The sequence below is a fragment of the Lolium perenne genome, chromosome 4 (genome assembly GCF_019359855.2).
Source record: "Lolium perenne isolate Kyuss_39 chromosome 4, Kyuss_2.0, whole genome shotgun sequence".
Lineage (NCBI taxonomy): Eukaryota > Viridiplantae > Streptophyta > Magnoliopsida > Poales > Poaceae > Lolium > Lolium perenne.
The window spans coordinates 297,615,700-297,639,320 of record NC_067247.2 but is presented as its reverse complement, the minus strand read 5'-3'; the positions used below and the strand labels follow the sequence as shown (position 1 = coordinate 297,639,320).

Genomic DNA, 23,621 nt, shown 5'->3' with positions numbered 1-23,621 from the left:
CACGACTCCCTCAGAATACCAAGAACACCAAGGATAGTCTGTTTCACAGCCTGCTTTGTACCTTTACTAAAGATTGCTGTTGATTTATCTATGTTAATCATTTTACCTAACTGCATCTTATGCACCGCGAGAACATGTTGTAACCTCTAAGCATTCACCACATTTTCACCTTGGTAACAATCAAAGACTCATCGGAAAAGAATAGTTTGGGTGCAGTAGGACAGAGTTGGATGCCCTGAATAGTGCCCTCCTCTTGTGCATTTCTTAACAGAGCTAAAACCCCTCCGCACACAAAATGAACAAATAAAGGGACAAGGGCCCCCCTTGGCGAAGACCCCTCTCTCGAACAAACTCCTCTTGAAGAGTCTTGTTCACCTTCACACGATAGGTTACTGATTTTACACAATTCATTACCACTTTAGAGATGGCTTGTGCTTCCATAGACCTTCAAGATTGGAACATTTTCCTCAGTGAAATACAAGGACCGCTGAGATTAAGCGTTACTTGTTCGAACAGGATGGCTAAAATTAAATGACACCACTATAGTCTATAACCCTCCGAGGGTTTACACTGTTTTAAAATTTAGAGATCTATGGAAACACAATCACAGAAAATAGCCCATTATTTTAACAAGTACCACAACGTTCTGCAACAAAAATGGAGTAGACAAAAAGAGTTGTTCGTGCGGAGAGTCTGTATCACTTAACTGAACTTCTCTCTCCGAAAGCAACCGTGGATGTGGGCAAATGAAGAGCAAATAAGTAGCCACCTCCAAGGTCGATCGCAGCCGGTGCTTAAAGAGCATGAGAGAGTAGCTAGAACCTGGGCGTAGCTACCAGATCAATAACTTCGCAGGGTCTCCTAAGCATATGCTTTCTCACTTCCAGGCACAACGGCGCAATAACGCACGCGCGGCTCGGCGCGGCGCGTGATGTGCGATCCATATGAGAATTGAACGCGCCGCCTTTTCCTTCCCATTCCATTCCGTAGCGCGCCAGCAGGCTGAATCCGCGCGCTCTATAGAAGCCCGCCGCACCGATCACCATCCACCACAACGAAAGCAACAGCCAGCGATCGGGACAGCAGCAAAGCTCGCTAGCTACCTCCTACCACTAAGTCACGATCACAGCTAGCCACTCGACGATCGTCATGGCAAAGTCGGCGTCCCTGCTGATCCTCGTGGTCCTAGTGGCCACGGCGTGCTTCGCCCGGCTGGGCTCGGCGGCGCGCGACGTCCCGGCCGAGAAGCCCGTGGCCGTGGTGGAGGATGCGGTGAAGCGGCCGGAGACGTTCCAGGAGGGGACGGTGCTGATCCCGGGGATCGGGCGGTACGAGCTGGGCACCCACTACATGCCGGACCTCGGCGGGCTGGACCACAGCATTCCGGCCGCCGCTAGCGGCCAGTTCATCCCCGGCGCCGACGACACCTGGGTCCCTAACCCCGGCTTCGAGGTGCCTAACCCCTTCCGCCCCGGCTCGGAGTCTCCCTGATCGAACCGGCCGGCCGGCCGGACAACACGTGCACGCTATTCTCATCCATCGGTAGCTATAGCTAGCCTGCTATAAATTGATTTCCGCTAGCGTATGTTTTCTTGTAATTGCTACGATAAAATAGCTGCTACATGGCCATGCATGTATATGCGCGACTGTCGTGGGCCGACGGCGTTTTGTTTCAGTGTGCTGTGTGTGGAGAGATTGTGTATGGAAGTATGGGTGGTACCATTGAGCCACGTTCAGTACTCTTGATCCATCTGGCTATTACCTAACCTGCGGAAGCAGGACTCGTTTGCGCTGCTGAGCCATGCAACTTTTTCCCCAATCATTTTCTGGTCGATTTGTTTCCTATGGGGTTTATTTTTGATTCCCCTTAACAAAAGTGCTCATTTCTTGTAATTAATTTCCCATTTTTATCTATATGAAAATGCAGTGTACCACAATGGACGAAAGGTTCAACATTTAAAAGCTGAAAAACTTAACATAAAGTGGTCAATTGTATTACAAACTTATGGCATGTTTTTAAAATACTTCCTCCTTTATACATCGTTAATTATGTGAGATTTATACATGAAAAAAAAACTTGAGTCTAGATTATGCGTTTTCACAAATTGGATGCTTTAGCTCTCAGTGAATCTCAGAAAGTAAGAAAAATCATGCATACTCTTTGTGAAACACTTCTTTTTTAGCTCTAGTTGCTTTTGTCGTATTAATATTATTTGTTAGCAACGAAGGATTTTGAACAGCCGTATGAGCCGTTCACCACGAGGGGTGATAATATTTATGATCGAACGTGCCGACAAGCGACACACTCTTCACAAGGCATGTAGTCGAACTGCTGCTTTATCACCAAGCCCCCAAATCAAAGAGAATATCATGATAACGATACGATAAAAACATGATAAACTAAAGCATTCCTAAAGCCCCGACAACAAACACCACGGCCAAACCGGGACAAGGATGGAACTGGAAGATATTATTTGACAAAATGCCGCCACTGTCGAAATGCCACAACTAGGCACATACAAAACTAACACACGAATAGAAAACTAGACGCCACGAAAAGATCCGGCGTTCCTTGCCAATGACTACTAGACCGCCAGAGATAAGGGATGGACATAGATAGTTTGTTAGGTAATCTAAGTTGCATGGGGAAATGCCTGGAGGCACTCGGGTTCAAAACCTCCCCATATCCAACCAATAGTTGAGGTCAAGATTGGTGTTGTTATTAGTACATGGTGCGGGTATTCTTAAGGTATCGGTCATACACATGTTTGTATCCATGTTTCCTGACATTTTGAGTAGTGGGACCTTAACCATAATGGCATTTGACCCACAACTTTCATCATTTTAACATTCACCAACCTCCATTTAATTTTCTTAGTTAGTAACTTCTTCACTGTGCATTTCAGAGAAATTTTTATTTTTGAAGCACTGTGATTTTAGAAACTACGGATGAAGCCTGGTGACCGGGTGTACACGTGAGCACGCGGTGAGAGACAGACACGTGTCCAACGGTGTTAGTGTTACCGTGAGATGATTTTTCTGATTCCACCACGGCGAGTAACAGTGCGATTCCCCTGGTCATCTCCGATTCCCAAATCAAGGACGTATGGTCGCCGAGTAACTAACACCGACGAACACTGCTCATCTCCGATTCCCAAATCAGTTCATCTCCGATTCCCAAATCAAGTACGTACGGTCGCCGCGGAAAGAAAAAGCAATGTTGCCCCTGACCGTGGCTCCCGCGCCAGTGCCGGAGGAAGCCGCGGACAGGCAACCCCTACCAACCACGGCGCGCGCGCGGAGGGCTCAAGGCGGGGCCGTGCCGGCCGGCGCGAGGTGGCGGCGCGAAGTTGGGCCACGAGGAGGGGGCTCTCTTGCCGGAGGAAGGCATCGAGGCGGAGGCTACATCGCCAGAGTTGCTGCCGTTGCCCCTCTATCCATCCGCTCGAGCAGGCGGCGCGCGACGTGCAGGGCCATGACCGGACAGAAGTGCGGCGGCCGAGCTTGGGAAGGGCGGCGTCGTGCGGCTGCCGGCGGCGGAGGAAATTGGGAGGCTCGAGGCGGCATAGGGTCAGCGCTCGCAGGCGCGTGTGCGGCAGGGGCTGCGCGACGTGCACGCCCGCCGCACGAGCTTGGGAAGGGCGGCATCCATGGCTTCGACACGGACGCGTCGACCATCCTCTCGATGGTGAGCCTCCATTCCCCTCCATCGTCCTAGGATGCCAAGCTCCCACACACAGCAGCCCCCGTCGGTGGTGGTCAGGGCGGGGAGGCAGGGTGAGCTCCGCCGCCGTGCCCCGCTCCCCCCACATGCCACTTCGATCCCCTCCCCTCTACCATCAATCTGTAGTCGTTCGGCGACATTTGTCTGGCTTGATTGATTGATTTCGATTCGATTTTTTAGTAGGAGGAGGAGCCGGATTTTCCCCAAATCAAGGACGACTGGTCGCCCATCTCAGATTCCCCCGCGGCGAGTAACATTGCTCGTGGTCTGGGGCAAGGTGGCGGACATCGGCAGTAGCTACCCAGGGAGAAGCTCGCGCATGGCGGCCGCCGCCCGCTGGCCCCGGCTGCGCATCCGGCGGTTCCAACCCAGCTGCTGGAGCCTTGCGTGGTTCACATGGCTGACGGGAGGAGACAGGGTGCGCTCGATTTGTCATATGGGCACAGCTGCGCTTTAAAGCGATTCACGCCGTATCATCACCGTGAGCCACAAACTGAATCCCAGTGTTGATCCAACGGTGGCTAGGGCGTGCTCACGTATACACCCGGTCACCAAATCCACTCTCAACTACCTTAGAAACTAATACTTATAAAGTATGAATTATGGATTTTCAGAGTAGTGTGAAAGTAAAAGAGTAATTATCCCTGCTCCACATCAATGATCTGCATGCAATGTCATGCATTCTCTCATTTATTAAATCAGGAATGCACTAGTATTTATTTCTTCTTACTTTGTGCACAGATCACAAAGCCACCACAACATGGTTCAGATTTCAGGGACATGTACCGCCAAGTTCCAAACCTCCGCGTCCAAGTTGCATGCTAGATCTTTAGTTTCAGAAGTTGGTACAGTGGGTCTTTATTTATCTGCAATTTATTTTAAGGGGGAAAAAACATGTGTCCAGGCGTCTAGCTAACTTGTGCGGTTTGACGATTTGGACACTTTTGCGTTCACTCAATGTCAGAAAATGGCAAAATCATGCATATTGTTTGTGAAACACGGTTAAGTAAAGTTTCTTTTGTCATATTAGTACTTTCGATGCCATCCTAATTTGGTAACATGCTATCAAATATTTGTACTCTGCCCAACAGAAATTGGCCATGTCCCTGACGTGCCGTCCGCCACTTCCACCAGGCACCAACCTACTCGTTGTTTTCTCCAACAACAAAAAGATAACTTGTAGAGAAGGAGAAAAACTAAGTCGAAAGCACGCAAAAGAAACGCAGAACCACGTGATCCGACGGTCCAGCTCGTAGGAAGATCCGAGAACCGTCAGTCGAGCCTCGAGGTTCTGATGGGGGCGGAAGGCCTATAGTGTGCCAGTTTAAACCCGAGACAAATCCCCTGCTCTCTCTTTCTCATTCTCGTCTGGCACTGCTCTCTTCTCCTGTTCAACCGCCACACCATGTCCGCTGTATGCCTGGCCACTGGCCGCCGGCCGGCTGCTAGCTGCTTCTTCGAGGTCGGCAGGCGCGAGATCGGCTCGTCCAACCCCCGCGCCTCCTCCTCTCGAATCAGCGGTTCTGAGGTGTCCCTTTCTCGATTTAATTTCAGTGTGATCTCCCCATATCACTTCATTCATTACATTACATGCTCCTAATTTTTGTCGGATAGAGCATGTATGGTAAAAATTGTTATATATGGAATAAGATAGACACAAGTTGCAGTATCAGTTTCGTAAGTTAGTAAGTGGCAGGTTGGCCTTTGTACATGTTAACAATATCGTTTTTAGTATTTAGAGCATGTATCATCTCGATAATCCTCTCGGACGTGAGGTGCATGTCTTATGCAGATAACTCTGCTCCAGATGATTTCGCATTTCATAACTCTGCTCTGTTCTGCAAATTGTAAAATTTTCACACCTACTTATACCCTTCCATTTTTTGTTGACTGTCCATATTTTCATTTTCTCTGCGTGGAATAGGGCATAATCATGCGCATGAATCAGTATGGACAGTTGCAAGGTCATACCGCCTCTGTTAATGCCGTCAGCTTCAGCCCTGCTGGTGACCTTCTCGTGTCTGCTTCAGACGACACAGACATCATTCTCTGGGACTGGCTTGCTAAATCTAAAAGACTAAGTTACCCTTCTGGGCACCAATACAATGTCCTCCATGCTCGAGTGATGCCATTTACAGATGACAGCACTATTGTGACTGTTGCTGGGGATGACCAGGTCTGTTCCTACCCATATCTGAGTTTTGTTCTTGCAGTATTATACTAATTATTAGATATTCACAAGTATCCCAATATGTATGTACTGTTTTATATTATAATAATATGTAAACAAATGTAAGTTTTTTTAAAGTAGGGAAATCTAAGATTTTTTTGGAAAAACATTAAAGTATGTAGTGTTTTATTTTTTGGAAAACATTACACATCAACTATACAATTGTCGACAAAGAACTCTAGTCCTCATATTCAATTCAATCAGACATCGTGACTAGGTTCCTCGTGTCACTCCAAGGGAAGCAGCTCGGGCAAAACCCTAGCCACCACCTCCACCATCATCCCTCCCCACCGCGCACTCCGTGGCCGTTGGAGGACATCGACGTGCAAATGCCACTTTGTGGAAGGCAACGGTGGAATTCATCCCCTCCTAGTGCAGGGACCTTCGACCAAGCTCGGTGTGCACCCCCAGAGGGTAGGGAGAGACCTGGTCATCCCCAGCAACAGTCGCAATAGTTTTGTCATCCGTAAATGGCATCACTCGAGCATGGAGGACATTGTATTGGTGCCCAGAAGGGTAACTTAGTCTTTTAGATTTAGCAAGCCAGTCCCAGAGAATGATGTCTGTGTCGTCTGAAGTAGACACGAGAAGGTCACCAGCAGGGCTAAAGCTGACAACATTAACAGAGGCGGTATGACCTCGCAACTGTCCATACTGATTCATGCGCATGATTATGCCCTATTCCACGCAGAGAAAATGACAATATGGACAGTCAACAAAGAATGTAAGGGTATAAGTAGGTGTGAGAATTTTACAATTTGCAGAACAGAGCAGAGTTATGAAATGTCGAAATCATCTGGAGCAAAGTTATCTGCATAAGAGGTGCACCTCACGTCCCAGAGGATTATCGAGATGATACCCGAGCTCGGTGTGCACCCCTAGAGGTCGTCTCGTTCGGCGGAACCCAGAAACTAGGGTGTCAGTCACAAAACCTTTTGGTGGTGGCTTGGCTGCGGGGGTGAGAGGGCATCAATAGCCGGTTGTGAATCAAGGCAGCGGTTGTTGTGGCGACATATGCATTGGTGGCAAGAGGGTCAACGTCGGCGCGGATCAACAAGTGTCCCAATGTGGAGAAGGTAGGGCACTACGAATAGCTTCATCAGCTACTTCGTGTCTGATTGGGGATGGAGCGCAACTGCGGCTGGACAATGGATGCAATATTGGAAGGGGATCCCTTTTTTCCAAGTTCGTCGTGTATTGATGGTGAGGACGGTGTGTGTCTATTGGATGATCCCTTATGTGGGGTTCATTGGTTCTTATCACTCTTGTCATCATCTATTAACACGCTTGTACGTGCAAAATTATCGGTCATGTGGCATTGATCACAATGTGTGTGAGCATTGGCTGGAAGGCCAACATTTGATATATGGTGAGGTCTAAGGACGCTCTTATACGGTCTAGTATGTCATGTTCCTCTAACCTATATGTGAGGCTACGCATATCAGTAGGGGAATCGGTGCATTCCTGTGTGTCAAGGCTAGAAGGAATGGAGGTAGTGGTCAAGCACATGTGACAAGATATCATGGTAGATATTTGGTGGTGCACCTTGAGTACCGGGAGTGGCATTCCAGGGTAAAAAAACTTTGGTCTAACCTCCATCAGTTATACCTAGCAGTGGTGATGCTTCAGCATTGATAGTTCGCAACAAATAACTTTGCACGCCAAAATGGACAATATAAAGATAGGTTGGATGAGTACATAGTTGCTAACACAAGTCGTGTACCATATGAAATGAGCTTGCCTTTATAACTACTAACTTTTTTCTCAAAACAAGTCCTCCATCATATTGCGCTTCTTATTTAGGATCTTATGGTAATGGATGGGGATACCAAGATACCTGGATAGAAGGGATTCATACCAAATAATTGTTCGTAGTGTTCTTCTTCCTCTTTAGCACGGTCAAAACAAAAGAAAATCACTCATCTGAAAATTGACTTTAAGGCATGAGAGTGGTTTAAAATGGAAAACATTAACTGCATATTTATAGCCATTTGCACATCAAGTTCCATAAAATTAGTGGCATGGACATACTAAAATGGAAATCCTAGCATCCATCGGATGCAACACAAGGTCTCCATCTTGGTCATCCTCCTTAGCTTGAGCAATAAAGAATTGCAAGCATATCGGCTACCAGATTTAGAAAAATCGGAGACATAGGATCCCCCTATTTCATACCTTTTCTTGCTTGTAAGTAATGCTCAATTTCACCATCCACTTTAATCGCCACACTCCCTCCATGGATAAACTTAGCAATCCAGTCACACTAGTTTGGTATGAAACCCTTCATGCATAATGCTTGTTGGAAAAAACCATTTTACTTTGCCAATGGAAATTTCAAAATCCACCTCGAAGATAACCTCGTCTAATAGTTTCATGCAGGGCCACAACCCCCTCTAGGATGTTACATCTAGGCATAAAAGACGACGGTGTGGGATAAACAAAATTATGAGCAATTATTGTGATACGATTATTTATCACCCACAAGGATATTTAAGCAAACATTGAGTAGGCAAATCGGATGTTATTGTTGAATTTGGACCGCATCTTCTTTTTTTGCAACAAGGCCATGAAATCAAAGTTAAGCTGAAACAAGGGCAACATCCCTTATTGAAAATCAGCGAACGAGTCCATGAGATCCGCTTTAGTTACGTCCCAACATATTTCGAAAAACTTACTTAGGAACCCATCTAATATTGGATCATTGTTATGCTCCATCTCGAAAACATCCTCTCACACTTCCTTTGGTGAAAGGTTGTGAGAATGTTGTTCTCCCCAGGAGAAAATTGCGGGATGTCTTCAGTATTTGGCTCCCCATAGAGAAGTGATTTATTGCTAGGGCACTGAACAACAATTTATAATAATTGTTTAAGGTTTCGGTTGCCACCTTGCTCAAGTGGAGAAGTTTCTTTACAGTAGTCACCATTGGCTATAACATAGAAGGACTTGCACAATTTTACATTCCTGAAATGTAGTTTACTTTTGTAAGTTGGGTTCATGTTGTTTTGTCTTCATGCATGATTTTTACCATTTTTTATTAGCATCCCCTTTAATAGCTTCCTCGGCCATGTTAAGTAGAATCTGCCTGACATAATGTTCAAAGCATCAATAATTGTACCATCCTTCCCTTTTCATTTTATAATATCCTCTGACACAAAGAGACCAGCCTTGTAAGAATTATCTCATTTGTCAAACCTTATCATGGTGTGTGTTTCCATAGACATGCGGCCATGAGGAACTTTTGCTAATTCAACGACTGAAGGAAGATGGTTCTAAACTAAAGTTCGCCATATTACATAGGTACGCCACCTCGACATAGTCTATAAAGAAAGATGATTGATCATTATTGACACACTAATGTGGCACGAACTTAGAAATATACCCTTCAAGGTAGACAAGCTGGCTAGCAAGGTGAAAGTCGGGTACCCCTTAGAAGCTTCCTACCAAACCACCTTGCCAGTTCACATGGGTCCAATGAAATAACTTGAGGCAAAGAGAGTGATCGCAGTAGACTCTCAGTCATGCCATACAAGGTCTCAAATCTTGATGTAAAGCACCACGATTGCTTGTGTAATGGGGACCCGGTGCGCCCCACAGGACTAAAATATCAAAGACCTAGTCAAGATCATCATCTACATTTGGCTGAGCGCACTTATTTATAATATTTCTTTGTGCATCACATAATACAAGAGCAAGGGAGGAGTAGGATCCTTTAAAAAATAGAAATATTTTCGTATGAATAATAAGAAGCAAGTAACAAGATAGGTTTTAGTTTCATACCCCAACCCATGATAAAAAATCATACTCTCCTGGAATAAGGTTACCCCAGGTTGTTAGTACCGGCAAGGATCCAGGATCTCGCCTCCAACTTGATGCGGCCAAAAGTAACTAAGGGAAAGCGTCTCTTGTTTTTAAACAATCTAGTGTTGTGCTCATTGAATCCCAAGTAATGAGCATGGCAAATGACACCATAACTTTCATCATTCTGGGATGAGTATGAAGAATATACATCTAACAAGTGCCGACGTGTCTTGGAAGGCCGCAAAATCCGTCGGGCCGAAAGACGGAAGGTCAATCCAAGCTTTAACCATCACCCAAATCCTAGAGGTAAATTGACAAGTGAAAAGCATGTGAGCCACGGACTTGGGAGCCCTATTACAAATTAGGGGGGAATTGCCACAATTAGGTCATCCACGTTGTTGGATACGACACGACGTCCACACGCGATTTTGAATGATAAACCAAGAGAAAAATCTTCACTTTGAAGGAGCCCACATCTTGCAAATTTTTGAATTCATTTGTGTCGATATTAGCATGGCGGAGTGATCCTTGTAAGCGCAAGAAGCGGAGTAGTTCCCTGAGGTGGTGAGTTTCCAAGTGATAGCATCATAGACACCTTCACAAAGTTGGATTTGCAAGTTTTTATGCCAAAGGCAACTAAATTCCTCAAGGTGTTGCACCGAAAGGCTGTTGTAGTAGTAAATTTGTTGATTCCAAGCGTTGTTGGTCATGGGCTACCAAACCGACCAAGATTTCTTATTTGAGCAGGAAAAATGGAGGGCGCGATGGTTTTGGGGCTGATCACATCGGCCCAAGGGGCATTCAAAAACATGGCCTTCCTCTCATCTCCAATGGCGACTTTAGTCATGGCAAATAAAAAATCCATATGACCCTCATTGCAAGGGAGCTCGGTGCCAACCCAAGGCCAGCCCAGTTCTGTCCACTCCAACGATGGCATGGCCACCTTAAGCGAAAGGTGGGAAAAAAGTTCTCCAAGTTGAGGACACGAGGTTGCCAAGGGAAGTTGTCCTAGAAATGGTGTCCCAGTTGATTTTACATTTTCCACTAGAGACCTTATCGATGCCCGCCCAAATCCAAGCATGGATAATCTTTTGGAGTGCTTGAAGAAACTCAACTGGGACATCAAGGGTGGGGAGGAGATAGATAGATTGCAATGTGAGGATCGACTTGGCAAGGGTTGTGCGACCCACAATGATAAAAGATTTTCCTTGCCAAGGAGCGAGCCTACCAGCCGGTGGTCTTATCTTCAATGAGTTGGAAATGAATGCGCTTGACCTTATTGATGACAAGTTGGAGGCCTAAGGCCCAAAATATCGTCAAGATCAATACAATGATAACAGATGGGAGCGACGAAGCTGTTCTGTAAGTTGGTGACATTGCCGAAGTTGGTGACAATTAGCAGAAGGGTCGTGATATCTACCTTGATAGGGGCCAAAAAATGCCGGCATTATCCCCATAAAGGGAGGTATGGAAGTGGGCACCCTTTTCAGCGAGCCGGTGAAGATAGCATTGGGAAGTGGCCATGTCTAGATTTTGTTGGAGAGAGTCGATTGTGATGCCAAAAAGCAATGGGGAGGGAGGGTCTCATTGGCAAAGGCCATGGGCATGTTTGATGGGGAAAACCCATGGATCTTTACCCTCACAAGGGGGTTCAAACCTTGGTAAATCAGTGTCTGTGTTAACGAGTTCCGTCCTTCGATCTCAGCATTCTCCACGTTTACAAATTTCATGTGCTCTCGCAAGATTGCCGACAAGGTTGTCACACCCCTGTGATTTTATTCAATCGTACACCACCCATTGCAGTGTGTGAATAATGACCATTGAGAACTTATGTTCCCACTCCACACTGCCATATAACTTAGTGTGCTTCAACGTGTTGGCCCAAGTAAATTAGTGTCCTAGGAGAACAATTTTCCTCAAAGTCAAGCCTATCAGTTTTGGCTTTAAGCACGAAGGGCCAACATGCATCGAAATCAACACTATTTTATGTTCTCTATGAATAATGTTGAAATTACAGAACAGAATATATGAGCAAGTTTTGGCAAGAAAATCTGACTTGAACTCATGTTGCGCAGAACCATTTACTGCGAGCAAACAAATTTAAAACAATCCTCCTAGATCTAACGTGAAACTTGATGTGATTCAGCTCTTCCTGAATGAAACGTAACCCACTATGGATCGTGCTCGTAAAGGAGTTTTTACCAACTCTGGTCACCTTGACCTTAATGGTAGCCACATTAATGCCTAAAAGAATACCTCTAGACCTACCATGAGGAGAATGACAATGTCACACATAATCTATACCCCCACTAATATGTCAAGAAAAGGGTTCAATAATTTTGATCGCCCCATCTCCATCAAGGCGAGCAAATCCAATTTCTAATTCCGAGCCAACTCTTCAATAAAGCGATGGTTAGCTAGGTCAGTGAGATCATTTCTGTTCGGCTATTCCAAAACATACCTTTCATAGATAAAGTGAGAAAGTTTGTGAGACCGTAAACCACGACCTTTTATCTAAGATACGGAGAAAGTTCTCAATTTTTTGGGCTATGTGCAACTTTTGCGCCTCCTACTCGCCGGTTCGTCTCCAATTTATCGTCCTCCTCATCAGCTAGGTCGTTACAAAGGTTAGTCACCTTGGGGATAGAGAGACACTGTCTTCCTCATGTCCTGCTTTTGATGGTGTTGACATTTAAACATCACCACGACATGATCAACCTCGCAATTTTAATACTATTAACAGAACTAGCTACCTCAATTTTATTCTTTTCAAAGAAAACACCTAACCTACTTGCTTTTTCTGCGCCAACTTTATCTGGAAAGGGAAGAACCGAAAACAAATTTATATATGGAAATATTTCTGCAATCAGGCGCCTGCAGATTCAGCGAAGTTACTGTTCTCTTCTTGTAGGTAAGGGTGGGAGAACTGAAGCAGGGTGGTGAAGTAACAACCAGGCAAATAGCGGAACATGATGATCGTGTGAAGAAAGTGGCTCTCGAACCAGGAAGTCCTCACATACTTTACACTTGTGGAGAGGATGGCCTGGTACAGCATGTAAGTCACTGGCCGGTTATATGCAATTACAACAATTATTTATGAGCATAGTACATTTGCATTAAACATTTGTTATTTGTTACAGTTTGACCTGCGCAGTAATTCACCAATAAAGCTCTTCACCTGCTATTCGTTCTCAGAGAGGAGACGTCGTGTAAGACTGAATACTATTGCCATCGACCCGCAGAACCCAAACTATTTTTCAGTTGGTGGTTCCGATGAGTATGTACGGTTGTATGATTCTAGGAGAATCAACTCGGATGCTTCAAGCAATATGAACCTACCAGTTGATACTTTCTGCCCTAAGTACCTTCTTAAGGGTAGGAAGGTCCACATCACTGGTGTTGCATACTCCAAATCAAGCGAGATGCTTGTCTCATACAATGACGAGCTTGTCTATTTGTTCCAAAACAACATGGGTCTTGGTTCGAATCCCGAATCAACACTGCCAGAGAATTTGGACAAGCTCAAGGACGTACAAGCATACTCTGGTCACAGGAATTCCAGAACTGTTAAAGGAGTCAGTTTCTTTGGACCAAATGATGAATATGTTTTGAGTGGATCAGACTGTGGGAATGTGTTCATTTGGAAGAAGAAGGGAGGTAAAGTGATGAGGATGATGTGTGGCGATAGGAATGTCGTTACCTGCGTCGAACCCCATCCGCGGTTCCCGTTCGTAGCTACTAGCGGGATCGGCAGAATAATCAGGATTTGGTCACCTGAATCTAAGAAAGTAATTCCATTGCCGAAACATGCAAATCAAGTAAGTATTTAGTTACACAATTGGCCGTATACCTCCTCTTGTTATTACATTCATTTTTTATTTTACCGTATTCTTTTCGTTGCATAACAGATAATGGCTTATAATGATCGGGGTAGAAAAGTCGACGCTTCCCGAGCAGGAGCGACAGTTGAGCCTGGCATCCTCATGCGTCTGCTGAGGTTGCATCCAAGACTATCTGAATCTGACACAGAGCATGAACCGTCTGCTTCTGATTTCGCAAGCGGTGGTGGCGATGACGAGCCTTTCTTCATTCAGTTTGGTGGTCGCAGTACAGGCCGAAGAGGGAGGTCCGATCGCAGGGAATGCATCATGGCATGATCCCAAGTAACTGGGATTCTATGATGCAACTTTGCCAAGGTTTTAGGCTGCAACCTTACATGCAGTGATACTCAAGATCGGAGGCGCGAAACTGGACGTGGTGTGTCACAAAGCGCCACTCGTTTGTTCTATTTATAGTAATATTACTGATGTGAGTATGGTCATATCTCAGCTCATATACAGGTGTATTTGGTCTCAAATAAAGGCGTCCCAAGTTAGGGAAGCGGGCATGCGTAGCTTATGTAAATTATGGGTGTAATGTCAACCGTGCAGCATTTACATATGCTTCGTTGGTCCAAAATTTATGAGAACTTACTTGCCTCACTTGTTTGGCGATGCCTCGGTTTAAATGTTGAATGTCAGCACTGGAAGCTGCTGTAAACATTTCGGTTCAGAAGTTGTACCGAGTCTGCTTTTTGGCAGTTGTGGACTCGTTTGACGCCTCCTCCATGTTGTGGCATCAGCATATGTTGCATGAATTCCTTTTACTGAATCCTGCAACTTCAGCAACTTTCCCCTGAGATGTTCCATATTCTCATCGAATGTCTATGTCGTGAATTCTGATCCATTGCCCTTTTTTTACAGGAAAAAATGTAGAAGACAAAATGTGAAATGCCACCTCAAAGACTGCATGCCGGCTTTCAAAACAAATGTCGACAGATCACAGTATTCCTTGTGCAAACTCCCCGCAGGCTCTGGAGTAACTCTGAACTTCTGAAGCAATAGGGAGCATGGCACGACAGGTCGGCAAGAGCAGAGGTGCATCGCGGATAGCAGAGCACATTCAGCCTTGTTTTGCAGGCATGTATTGATAGGGCTTTCGGAATTGTTTTGCTGGGCCACCTGAGATCCCCGGAAATCCTCACTAGCACGTTTTGCATCCCGGGTTTTACAGGCTCAGCCCCAAATATCGCGCGAAAAAACTTGATACGGTGTGAAACAATACCACCCTCCCCTTGCGTTTTGGACTCTCACCGGCGCGCAACGACCCAAGGAAGCTTGCCCCAGCCGCGTTTTTTGAAGAGAGGGATTGAAAGGGGATCAGCAAGGAACATGGTTTTGAGGGATCACGCGAACAACTCGCTCTGCCTCGATCTGGTGTGCCGCGCCTCCCATTTTGTTTTGTTGCGCTGGCCGCCCATTTTGGCTGCTTCCGATGTCGACGGATAATCATAGCACGAGCGCGTGTCACGGTCACCGTGCTGTACACGTGATTTCTACTTTGGTTATGCCAAACGAACGTGTCACGGCCGCCGTCACCGCGCGCTACACGTTCGTCGAGCTATCCCATGACTCGAAAGATCTTGTGCCCTGGGCATTTTGTTCTAGTTATATGGGTTCAATGCAACCCTCAAAACGGCGTTAATCAAAGCAGGTTTTCGCCAAGTTAAGATGATTGCTTTCCCTGCATGCATCTCGGTCCAGTGTAGCCTGGAACTGGGGAAGATAACAATGGCGACGGGTCCCGTGCTGCTTCCCTCCCCCCACTGTGCTGTTGTGTGTTTTGGTATTTCCGTTTTAAAAAAATTTAGGGGGATTTGTTAGCGATTTCATTAAGCTTTCATTTTTCTGGACAAATCTGCAGCATACCCGCTGTTCACTTGCCGCCCTCTGCCCGAAGATTTCTTCGGAAGGACCTTTCACTTTCAGGCATCCAATACTTCAAATTTAAGATCATATATGTACTGCAATCCATGAATACCTTTGGCTAGAAAAAGCCCTCCGGAACTACACTCTTGACATCACACAATCCACAACACTGAGTTCCGAAAAAAAAAACACAATATTCAATACATACAGATGAACTCAAGCTCTCTTAACCCAGAGAGAACATCATGTCCTCTTGGACGGTCGTTCGCTCCCACCAAGCTTACGCCACCAGCACGTACACTGCGTAGATGATCCCAGGAATGTACCCGAGAATGGTGAGCAAGAGACAGATCCAGAACTCCACCTGATACATCCACACACAGTAACCAAGATGAGATATACACACGACTCTAAAACAGCACATCAGATTAAGTTCGTAGAAAAGGGCGAAGAAGACGCGAGTGAGAGAGGCGAGAGTAGTCAGTCACTTACGGCGAGGCCGTAGCGGAGGAAGACGCCGACGGGCGGCAGGATGATGGCGAGGATCACCTCAAGGAAGGTCGCTGAGGCCATGGCTAGCTCACTTGTGTGCCCAAAGCTTTCTTTCTTCTTTCCTTGTGGTTGGGGGAGGAGGAGCGCCTAGAAGCAAGTGACTGTGGTTGATTTGGATTGCCAGATAATGTACACGTCCGTTTATATAGACTGGCCTTGTATTCTTTTGGTACGAGTAGCTGATCTGATTCGACATGGACTTCTGGAGGGAGCGTACGTGTCCTTGGCCAGGCACGCGGCCTGGCCAGTTGCGCTCCACGTACCGGGTTTCCCTGGGAGTCGCGTGCGAAACTGGGATGCCTAACCAGTGGCGATTATATTAAGCTTTGCCCTCTTGTAAAAAACTGCTACTAGTATGCTTTGCTGGTGGCGTGTGCTTGTCCGATGCGCTGTGCCTGTCGATTTTGGCGCGGCCTGCTTGTATCTGTACATGTCGGCAAGGCCCCGTCTGTGGGCGCTTCCGATGCTGGCGCGGTTGTCTTTGCAGTCGGCACAGCTGTAGGCTCGTCCTTCTTGTTCGCCATGTGGAAGAAGACGTCGAGCTCATCTGACTAGGAGCGTGCATGTGTGGAGTGTGGTGTACGTGAATTCATCTTCGGAGCTCGTGTTTTGTTTTACCGTCCAAGACAGGAGGAGATAATAATAAATCTAAGCGTCATAACCAATCTGTGGTTGTATGATTAGGGCATCTCTAATGGGGCGACGCGAACGAGCGACCGTTTACGTTCATGGAGAGACCGAATCTAGGCCCTGCTCCAGCGGAGCGACGCAAAGTGTGATCGGGCCATCCGCGGCGATGCAAACCTGGCACAAATATTCGCCAGGTTTGTGTATCCGCGGACGAGCGCGGTCACGGAGAGCGTCCTCCTTTTCTTACCCGGTTCCGCACGTGCGCTTCAATCTGTTTCTTTTTCCCCTTCTTCGTTGTCCTAGTGCGACGCTACCACCCCAACCCCACCCGCCACCGCCACGCCGCACCACCACAGTACACACCGTCGGCTCGGTCCTCGCCGCGCCGAACAGCAGGATCTGAGTCGGGGCAGGCTCTTGTGCGCACCTGTCGCCTGGTAGGGGGGCAAACTTTGCCGGTTGCGGCCCCGGCCTCGCCGCCCACGACCTGTTCGGTCAATTGCGCCGGGTGAGCTACGAGATCAATGGAAATGCATATGACAAGCCATATTATCTTGCTGATGGCATCTACCCTGACTAGGCCACAGTGCCACGCTGGTGAAGACAGTCCGTAATCCAAACTCGAAGAATACGAGGAGGTTTAGCAAGATGCAAGAGGCTTGAAGGAAATATGTGGAGCGAGGATTTGGTGTGCTCCAAACTCGGTGGGCAATTATCAGTCACCCGGCAAGAACATGGTCGCTCAAGACCATGCATGAGGTGATGACATGCTGTGTGATCATGCACAACATGATCGTTGAGAACGAGCGTCCTGATGGCCGCAATGAGCACCACTGTGATTTTCAAGGTGAGTTGGTTGCGCCAATCCCTGGGGAATTATCTTGGGAGGACGCATATGAATGTAGAAGTCACTGACGAGGCCATATGCAAACGCCTGCAGACGGATCTGATTGAGCATCAGTGGGCATTGGCTGACCATGAAGACATTGCCTAGAGGATACCGTCTTATTTTCATGTAGACTTTTAAAAATTTGGATGTAATAACTAAGGCTTCGTTGAAACTGTTTATTTTGTTGTTTTCAAACATCCCAATTCATGCCGACGCGCAAATGCGTCGGGCCGCTAGAGGCACCCCAGGCGCAAACGGACGCGTGGACAAAAACGGTCATTTTCGCGTCCGTGGAGCGACGCAAACGGGCGCACGCACACAATTTGGACGTCCAATTTGCGTCACCCCATTGAAGATGCCCTCAGAAGGGCAGTGGCACCCTAGCCCACCAGAGTTCAAATTTCAGATTTGACACTTTGGTGTCTCATAAACACGGGATATTCTTCAGTAGGGGGGGGGGGGGGGGGCGGGACGTTCCCGTCGACAGCGAGGCGCATGTGGTGACTTCATCAATCTCAAGACCCACCGGATTAGTTCTTCGACAAAGTCTCTTGGAGGTGCTCATAGGGGTAGGGTATACGTGCGTTCATAGGATGAGTGTGTGCACGTATGTGTGAGTGTCTTTGATTGCAATGTGTTTCGCAAAGGAAAATGCTTAACTTCCTTCGGAGGATGCGGGGCGAGCAACCTCCGGCTCGGCCAGCGTTAGATGCGCTTCATCCAACGAACCAACAAGCGTGTCAAAGTGGGGCCCGCCCATGTTCTCCAACCTCCTGAGCCATCGTCCTCACGAGACCAACACACTTATCTGTTCCCTCCGTTCGTCCTGCTCCACAGCTCCGCTCGGCCGTGTTCAACCTCTAGCCAGCCGCCGTCCCCGATTCCCGCAGCCTCGCCGGCCGCCCCTCTCACCGGAGCAGCCTCGCTGGTGGACAACACCGCCACGTCGCGTTCCTTCCGCCGATCTCCCCGCGCCGTTCGTCCTCCTCCGCGTTTGCGGGAACGCGGTGGTCCTTCCGTCCACCGCGACGACCGCTGCCTCCGTCCCACGCGTCGCCACCTCCATCCCGAGCGTCGTCGGGGCCCAAAACCATCCCCTGCCACACCGTGGATTCTGCCCCATGGCGTGCGTGGTTCGAGCAGCTTGGCCGCCGTGGCCTTTTGTAACGGAGTTGCCGGTGAGGTCCCAGACCTGTGCTGCGGTAGAAGGCGCGCTCTTCTACCTAACGTCGGCGCCGCCGTCTCCCCTCTCCTTCATCCCGTGCCGGCAACAATCTGACCCGCTCATCAGATTTCAGCCTGAGTGCTTTGTGTGCTACCAACGGTAGCCAAGGGCTGCAAATGTTTCCTGCTGGTGCTACCAACGGCGGCCGATGGTGCTGCAAAGGGTGGATGAATATGCTGCCAACACCGGCCACGTGTGCTACCACGCCGACGCGTGGTGCTGCAAATGGTCGTTGCTTGTGCTACCAACTGCGATCAGCGGTGCTACAAATGGCTATTGTCGGTGCTGCAAGGAGCAAGTGGTGGTGCTATCATTGGCGGGCAACATTGCTACAAGGAGGTCTCCGAGCAAGTACCATGCTTTGACAAAGTACGATGCTGCAAATGGTCACCGACGGTGCTACCACCAGTCTGTGGTGGTGCTGCAAGAAGGAAGTGACGGTGCTGCCAGACGGTGTTGGAATGCTGTCGGCGGTGCACTGACGAGGAGTAGTTCACGATGCTACAATTGTATATTTTTGTGCTACAAATATTATGTGGTTCTGCTACTTTAGTATAATTCTTGTGCTACAATGTCTCCGGCAAGGTCTCCGACGAGTCTCCGGTGAGGTGTCTAGCAAGGTCTCCGGTGAGTCCCTGGTGAGGTCTCCGGCGAGGTCTCCAACGAGCTCTGTGTTCGACGGATATTTTTTTTGTTTTATTTTATAGACGAACCGTTTTTTGCTTCAATGAAGCAAAAGCGGGACTTTTTTTGCTGCGATGAAGCAAAATTGGGATTTTTATAAACGAACCGTTTTTTGCTTTAATGAAGCAAAAGCGGGACTCTTTTTATTGCGACGAAGCAAAGTCAGAATTTTACCTAAAATAGACACGTGTCAACATGTGAAGCAGGAGGCTGGAATGTTTGGTGCCTCGGGAGGATTGCTAGCGCTTTCCTTTCGCAAAACAAACAAAAAATCTAAGCGCAACTTCACCGAGCTGGTCCGTTTCGTTCCTTTTAATTTGTTTAGGTCGGCCGTACATAGAAATGCGGCCGTGTCCTCTTTGATCGGTTAAACTTAGCGGCCAAACGATATTTTTTATAATATCTGATACTGGAGCAATTACCGAACCTTTGACAGAGCTGCCCCCCCCGCGTCGCCCTCCCCTGGCGACTAGGGGGGAAACCCTAGCCGCCACCGCCAGAAGCCCGCTCCACCTCCTCTCCTGCTTCGCCGCCGCCGGAGGGGGGCCGGCAAAGCCGCGCGCCCCCCGGGGAAGGTGGCGGCGGGGCGTTTTTCTCTCCCCCGCGTCCCCTGGCGAGAGGGAGCTCGTCGGGCGCGGGGCGGGGCGGCGGGCGCTGGGGCCGGCGGATGCGCGTTGGCGGAGGTGTCGGCACGCGGACGGGGAGCGGCGGTGGTGCGGTGGCGCTGGCATGGCGGGGCTTGGTGGTGCTGCTGCGGCGCTGGCGTCGCAGCGCGCTCGTGCCCGCGACGATGGATCTGAGGTCGGCCACGGCGGCGGGCTGCAACGGGAGGCTGCGGCGGTGGAGGCTGCGACGGTGGTGCTCGTGGTGTCGCGGCGCGTGCTCGAGCCCGCGGCGGCGGATCTGCGGTTGGCCGCGGCGACGGGCTGCAGCGAGAGGCTGCGACGGTGGAGGCTGCGGCGGTGGAGGCCACGGTGGTGGAGGCCGCGGCGGAGGAGCCTGCTGCTGGCCATGGCGGCGGTGCTGCTTCGGGAGACTGCGGCGTTGGGCGGCCCCTGATCCGGGATTTGCGGTCCGCGGCCAGTTGGGCCAGTTGGCTGTGCGGTGGCGGCTTCGGATGGTGCAAGGTGTTCACGTCTGCGGGCTTCGGCGGTCGTCCTCGAGCCCCGTGTCGGTGTTGTCGGCGTCCCCTCTATGTGGCGTTCCGGCGGCGCCCACGGTGATCTTCGGCGGTTCTCCGTTGGCTTCGGGATGTGTTGCCCTCTGCGCGTCGGCGGCTACGGGTTAGCGGTTTGCTGCTGGTGGTTTTTGTGCCGGTCCTTGTTGGCGGGCGCGAGGTCTTGGAACTCTTCGCTGGGCGAAAGCTCTGTCTTGGCGGCCGGCCGGGACCGACGACGGTGACGCCTGTGGGCGCCGCTACCTTCTTGAAGGCGTCGTCGAAGCGGGTGTTTCTTGTTCTCCGCTCGGGTTCTCCGGGGGAAACCCTAGATCCCTCGCGGGATCGGGCGTGGGCGGCGCTCTTACGTCGCTATGCCTCTTGGGGCCTCGCTTTGGATGTCCACCGGACAAGGGGACTTGTGGAGTGTTTTGGTGGTTTTTCGGTGGAGGCGGGTTCGTCTTCGGCCAGGCGGGGCGCGGCCTCGGGGCCGGTGTGGTAGTTGGAGCGGTGGCTCCGGTCTTTCGCCTCCGCATGTTGCGTTGAGGTGTGGTGTTGACTTTGTTGGTCGTCGACCCGTGTGGAGCGCAGCCTCGGGGCTGGCGTGTGGTGTCGTGTTGTACGGTTTTCGGCCAGTTTTCCTCATAAACTGGCCAACTCTTTTCTCCTATATCAATGAAAGGCAAAGCTTTTGCCTCGTTTCAAAAAAAAAAATATCTGATACTATATTAAAAACCTAATTTATATAGTTAAAAAACAAAAAAAATGAATATAAATATAAATAAACAAAACCCTATCTGGTAACTATGGTTTGCGCCGCCATACCTATTTGTCATCGGCTAGGTCGATAAAGACTGATTGCTTCCAGGGTCATGGACCTCATGGCTAGACCAGAGGAGGTGTTGCCGTCGGAGGAGTCGGTGTTGGCACTGATGCGGCTGTTGGAGCAGGCTCATGCCACCTGAGCGACATGGTGAAGTCACCCTGGCCAATGGCAGGCCGACCCTGTACGCAAGAGTTGATCCATTTTACACATGAGATGTGTTTGTTTCGGACATAATTATAAAAAATACCACCACACTATAGGGTAGTGTTTTAAAGAAATCACCACATTACGCTAGGGTTTTTAAAAAAACCAACAATCTAGCGCTAACATGTAAAAAACACTAATTCTTCTCTGATATTGGTTTAATGGCCAAATAGACATGTGGATCCCATTGTCAGGTTGACATTGTACGTGCCTTTACACATTTCAAATTCTAATTTGTGGCCCTCATGTTCTTCTTCATTGTTTGAGTGCTCAACAACTATGATGACACTGTGTGCCTCCTGTTGCGGTGTCGGTCGCCTCTCGCCGGTTGGGGAGGCGGAGGGCGACGCGGTCTCACATAGCAGAGAGAGCAGGGTGCGCCCATCGAAGAAGAGCCGATGGGCGGCGAGCCTCTGTCACCGGGTGGCCCGGAAGTGGGCAGTTCGCCAGGGTAGGGAGCTGCGATGGCGCTTGGGCCGGCCAGTTACTGCACAAAAACAAAGAGGGTGAGGGTGCCACCGGAGAAGAGGGGACACATGTTGGGAACGCTCCCGATGAAATCCCACTACGGCATCGATCGCCTCTCATCGATTGGGGAGGAGGAGGGCGGCGCGGTTTTGCGTCTGTCACAGAGAGAAAGGTGTAGCAGTCGAATAGGAGCCGATGGGCGGAGAGTCTGTGTGGCCGAGCGACATAGAAGGAGGCAGTGCACCGGGCAGGGAGCTGCGGCGGCGCTCATGCGGGCCGTCATCGCCTATCCTCACAGGTCGGTGGAGGTGAGCGCACCAGGGAGAGGGCCACGGCGGGGGCCAGCACACCGGTGGCCTCGACGGGACGCACACACCAAGAAGAAAGTGGTGGGGACGCAAGTCAGGGATCCAACCGGGGTTGAGGGCAGCTGTCGACGGGCCTGTGCTCCCATATTGGCGATGGTGCGAGCACACCAGGGAAAGGGCCGCCATGGTTTGTACTAGCGTGGTGTATTCTAGAAAAAAATAGCTTATCTGTGCCTATATATCTTTACTATTAAAGCGAAATATGTAATGTCACACTTCCACATAACGTCACACTTCCACGTGATGTCACACTTTACATTATTTACATGCTATGCCACTGCATGTTAGGAGGCCGCGTCTATCTCCTTAATTTAGCTCATCCAAAATAATCTCGCGCTTAAACTGAAAAGTTTGTTTCTCAGTTCCATGTTATTCTCTACCAGACTAAGAGCATGTCTAACAGACCCCTTAAAAGGGTCAAACCCGTATAATAACCTCCGGAATACGGGTCTCGGCTCTACCCGGCCGTCTAGCAGACCCCGTAAAAACGGCCCCCGCTCCGATTTTTGCTATTTTTGATTACGGGGCGGGTCTTCGCCCCTACTTGTGCGGGGTGGGAGCGGGGATAGAGGGCCACCCAGTATCCCATTTCCGAAAGCGCGCGCGGACATTTCAGTTCCCCTCACCCGTTTCCCCCCGCGCGCCGCCGCCGGAATCCGTCAGATCTGCGCCCCTCCGCCGCCCGCCGAGCCTCGCCGAGCTGCGTCGATGCCCGCTGCACCCCCGCCGGAGATCCGCGTCCCTCCGCGCGCGCCGCCGCACCCCCGCCGCGGTCTTCTTCGCCGTTTTCGCCGGTGAGTATTCCACCGCGTTCTTCTCCATTGTCGCCGGTAAAATGGACGTGTTTGGGGCTGATGTATGCTTCACCGTGGTAGATGGCTTCGGAGGATGTGCACATGGCGTATTTGGATGCGACGTCGACCGATTGGTCCTCGTCGGATTCCGACTATTCGGACCTCGACGAGGTGCTCAACGACGACGAGACGGAGATGATGATGCTCCTGTTCGGCATGAAGCACATGGAGGACCGCGCCAAGCTGTTGGATCAGCGGAAACGATCCGTGATGGGGCGTATGTGCATTCCGCGGAACCGCGCACTCGGCCACGAACAGCTAATGCA

General features: G+C 49.4%; 3 protein-coding genes across 3 annotated transcripts; 2 read left to right on the top strand and 1 right to left on the bottom strand.

The window, feature by feature from the left end:
* The first annotated feature begins 1,030 nt into the window (after window positions 1-1,030).
* Window positions 1,031-1,750, top strand: LOC127348992 (uncharacterized). The gene has a single exon (XM_051374827.2). It carries the CDS (start codon window positions 1,150-1,152, stop codon window positions 1,489-1,491), a length of 342 nt encoding a protein of 113 aa, XP_051230787.1. The 5' UTR covers window positions 1,031-1,149; the 3' UTR covers window positions 1,492-1,750.
* Window positions 1,751-5,129: 3,379 nt separating this feature from the next.
* Window positions 5,130-14,130, top strand: LOC127348990 (uncharacterized). Its single transcript, XM_051374826.1, has 6 exons — window positions 5,130-5,252; window positions 5,649-5,900; window positions 12,664-12,807; window positions 12,893-13,409; window positions 13,488-13,570; window positions 13,661-14,130. The coding sequence occupies exons 1-6, from the start codon at window positions 5,130-5,132 to the stop codon at window positions 13,907-13,909; spliced, it is 1,368 nt and encodes a 455-aa protein (XP_051230786.1). The 3' UTR covers window positions 13,910-14,130.
* Window positions 14,131-15,567: 1,437 nt separating this feature from the next.
* Window positions 15,568-16,183, bottom strand: LOC127295867 (low temperature-induced protein lt101.2). The gene is made up of 2 exons (XM_051325866.1): window positions 15,992-16,183; window positions 15,568-15,863 (listed from the first exon to the last, which is right to left on the bottom strand). The coding sequence occupies exons 1-2, from the start codon at window positions 16,070-16,072 to the stop codon at window positions 15,780-15,782; spliced, it is 165 nt and encodes a 54-aa protein (XP_051181826.1). The 5' UTR covers window positions 16,073-16,183; the 3' UTR covers window positions 15,568-15,779.
* Between the last annotated feature and the right edge of the window lie 7,438 nt (window positions 16,184-23,621).